The sequence below is a fragment of the Aplysia californica genome, unplaced genomic scaffold (genome assembly GCF_000002075.1).
Source record: "Aplysia californica isolate F4 #8 unplaced genomic scaffold, AplCal3.0 scaffold01260, whole genome shotgun sequence".
NCBI lineage: Eukaryota > Metazoa > Mollusca > Gastropoda > Aplysiida > Aplysiidae > Aplysia > Aplysia californica.
Window position 1 is genome coordinate 74,523 of NW_004798530.1, and position 3,811 is coordinate 78,333.

The 3,811-nt window shown below is 40.7% G+C and overlaps 1 protein-coding gene across 1 annotated transcript in view; it reads left to right on the forward strand.

Moving 5' to 3' along the window:
* The window catches only part of LOC101845440, a 53,848-nt gene that overhangs the window by 937 nt on the left and 49,100 nt on the right, over nucleotides 1–3,811 (forward strand). The window contains exons 2-4 of the mRNA XM_035973470.1: nucleotides 1,884–1,976; nucleotides 2,430–2,708; nucleotides 3,083–3,367. Coding sequence (XP_035829363.1) covers nucleotides 1,884–1,976; nucleotides 2,430–2,708; nucleotides 3,083–3,367 — 657 coding nt within the window. The remainder of the gene's footprint in view (nucleotides 1–1,883; nucleotides 1,977–2,429; nucleotides 2,709–3,082; nucleotides 3,368–3,811) is intronic.

Below are 3,811 nucleotides of genomic sequence, written 5' to 3' on the forward strand. Positions count from 1 at the left end.
TATATATTAATGACAAAACAGGGAACCCCGTTATCGACAGCTCCAAAATTAAATCTAAATGGAGGGAATATTTCTCAGAACTCTTGAACACCGCTCAAAAGCAAACAAACAAAGAATTCCCACCAAGTCACCCAGAGGAAGAAGAACCAACCACCCTACCACCAGAGGTCAGACAAGCATTTAAAACCAGCCAAAAAAAACAGAAGCACAGGAATAGATGAGCTCACCACGGAGACCATCCTAGCATGTAGTGAAACTGGAATAACTTGGCTCACAAAAATCTTCCAGAAAGCCAACGCAGAAAGAAAAGTTCCCGGCGACAGGCAAAAAGCGGTCATAGTATCAATCTGGAAGAAGATAGGCAGTAAGAGAGACTGTGGAATGTATAGAGGCATTTCACTGCTAAGCCATGTGGGCAAGATGTTCGCCAAGAAATTGGAATTGTAAACAAGACACACAGTTGAACCATTTTTGAGTTAGGCCAAAATGGGATTTAGAAAGGGAAGAGGATGCATCGAGGCAATATTTGCCCTACGACAAATGTGCAAAAGGGTAATAGAACACAACAGGGAACTAAATATAGCATTTGTCCACCAGGAGAAAGGGTTCGACAGAGTAAACAGAAACAAACTGTGGAAAGAACTCGAAAACTACACTATTAGAGGCCAACTTCTAGTTAACATCCGAGCCATTTACGAGAAAAGCATAAGTACAGTAAGAACGTCAGAGGGACTCAGAGAATGGTTCGATATAACATCTGGAGTAAGACAAGGTTGTTTCCTATCACCACTACTATTTATCATATATATGGATAGAATTACAACACAGAACCAGAAAACGTAAATGAATTAGTCTTCGCTGATAACCAAAGCCTGGCATACAAAGATGAACGAAGTCTCCATCACCTCACCACCAGATTAAACGAAGAATGTAACAACTACGACATGAAGATCAACATCAACAAAACAGAGACAATGAAAGTAAGCAGAAAGCCCAAACCACTCAGGATACACATCAACAACAACTGTCTCAGACAGGTCCAAGAATTGAAGTACCTCGGAAGTATATTCACTGAGGATGGAGGACGGAACAGAGAAATTGAAACAAGAGTACAAAAGGCCAATAAGGTTAGTTACACGCTTACTCCACTACTGAAACATCCTAACATCCCCATGACAACAAACCTCAAAATGATCAACACCATATTCATCACAACACTCGCCTAGCAATGCCAAACATAGACCACGAACAAGACATTAGAGCAAAGAATTACAACATGTGAAATGCGATGCCTTAAAAAAGCAGTAAACAAGACCAGGAGAGACATCAGTAATCCGAGAAGTGGTGGGCACAAATGATGTCTTGCATCACATCCAACACCAAAAAATCAAATGGTTCGGACATCTCCTACGATTACCAAGACACCATCCAGCACAACGCGCCTACATAAACAAATTCTATGGCAGCAAGGCTAGAGGGCGACTGAGAAAGACCTGGATAGATGGAGTCAGGGAAACATTAACCACCCACGGCATCCCCCTGACCCAAGCTCTCCGGCTGGCGACAGAGAGACGTCTCTTTCTTCCCTCGACACCCAAAAGGGTATAAGCGGCGTATAAAAGTAAAGTAAAGAGTACCTGTGCCTCGGCCCTTTTGTGCGTCGGCCCTCTCACCCCTGGTTGACTCTGACAGACAGGGTTAAAGCCCGCCTCCTAAATGATGTAAATAGTGTCTAAGGAGGGGGGAAGCGGTGTAAAATCATCAAAATTATTATTTATAATTAGAACTTCAATACAAGGACAGCAAAGGTTCATTCTCACTTCCAAAACATATCCAAATGTGTTGACAAATTACTGAGCGTGTTTTATAATTTGACATTTCAGGGAACAACAACAATGACCAGACGTTGACTTGTCGTTCTGAATCTTCTCTTGGTCAAACAGGTCCCTCAATCTCCAAGACCGTCAAGTTTGCCTGTGAGTGTTCTCAGTTCTTGTGGACTTTAAATACTCGCTACACTATATTTGTCTGTAGTTCTTTCATTTCTTTCTGTCTGTCGTGGCATTATATTTTGAAGATTAGCGTATTGTGTCTGTTCGGGACTAATGTGCTCACACAGCGTAAATGTTTAGGTCACTCGGTCTTTTTTATACCCAAGTTTCTATACATGTGTAGCACATTGTGTGTGTGTGTGTGTGTGTGTGTGTGTGTGTGTGTGTGTGTGTGTGTATGTGTGTGTGTGTGTGTATGTGTGAGTGTTTACATCCCCCAACTCCTCATTACCTTTCAGTCCCTATTTCAAATAGGATACTTAATTTTTTTTATGCAGCGTCATATTATTTTCCTCAAGACCAATTTAATTCAAATAAAAACTGGATTAACAAGGAAGTATTAGCATTTTTATCTCCTATCTTTTTCTCTTCTTACAGATGGACCAAGTAGTGCTACTTTGACCTTCTCACCGACAAATCCGTCCAGTTTGTGTCAAGGCACAAGTCTCAGTGTTGTGTCCACTTGTGCTGTTGACCAGAGTACAGTTAACCCTCAGCCAGACTACAAAATCTCCGTGAACGGTGTACAAGTAGGCACATCTGTACAGCAGACTCTACAGTTACAGGGCGGAACTCACAACGTCAGCTGTCGTGTTGAGAACTGGTTATTTCCCGCTGATCTCTTCACTGATGTCGCTGAGACTTTCACTGTCAGAAGTTTGTTTTTTATGTTTAAATTTCCTTCATAACTTTCTCTTCAGTGGGGTCACAGAAATATTGTCTGACTGATTTTAATAAAAATATTTAATTCTTTTTTTTAATTTTTTTTTCATTTTTTTTTTTTTACATATTATTAAATATCCTAGTTTTGTACGATCAGCTGTATCATACTATATTATGGCAAAATCAGACTTATTAATCATACATCAACCTGATTTTGAATTCTTGGCTATTTTGAACAATACTTTGAGATTTTACAACTGGATTTGCCACGTGTTCGGTTTATTGCAGTTTCTGAAACTGTTTTTGTTGATACTTTGTCTCTTCGGCTCTCTAAATTTCTGTAAATCATTTCTTTTCTATTCTCCCAGTTCCTCCGCCGGACCCTCCAGAGATCACTGTGAGTCAGCCGTTGGTCCTCAGTACTGGAGAAATCCTGGTGAAGGATAACGTCGCAACTAGTGTGCGGTGTGTGGTCCGAGGGGGATATCCTGCTACAATTGACGTAAGCCTTAGCTGTCCTAGTTCTCAGCCAGGTAGCTCTGATGTGAGTTCTGTGGTCGTAACTAGGTCACAAGGGACACAATGCTCGTGTACAGCCACTCACGACAGTGGATGCTACAACAAACGGAGTGACGTCACCATCAAGGCTGCTTGTGAGCTGTGTTTGTTTTCTGATCTTCTTAACACCAAAAATAATCGAGATGAAACTCGAAACCGTTTGATCCAGATCTACTTTATTTTGTTTCCTGTAATGAATATTATTATATTTTTCGAATCGCTGTATCGTTTGAATAGATAATACAGTTTTTTACTTATGGAATGGTATACACAACGTCTATTAAAATATCACTGAAGGTGCTTAATTTGGGGAACAGTAGCTACTTTAAAATTAGCAAAGTGAAAATGCAATGATTTAAGAACGTGGTTCAAAGGGAAAGTTTTTATGTGTCTATGTGTGTGTGTGTGTGTGTGTGTGTGTGTGTGTGTGTGTGTGTGTGTGTGTGTGTGTGTGTGTGTGTGTATGTGTGTGTGTGTGTGTGTGTGTGTGTATGTGTGTGTGTGTGTGTGTGTGTGTGTGTGTGTGTGTGTGTGTTTGG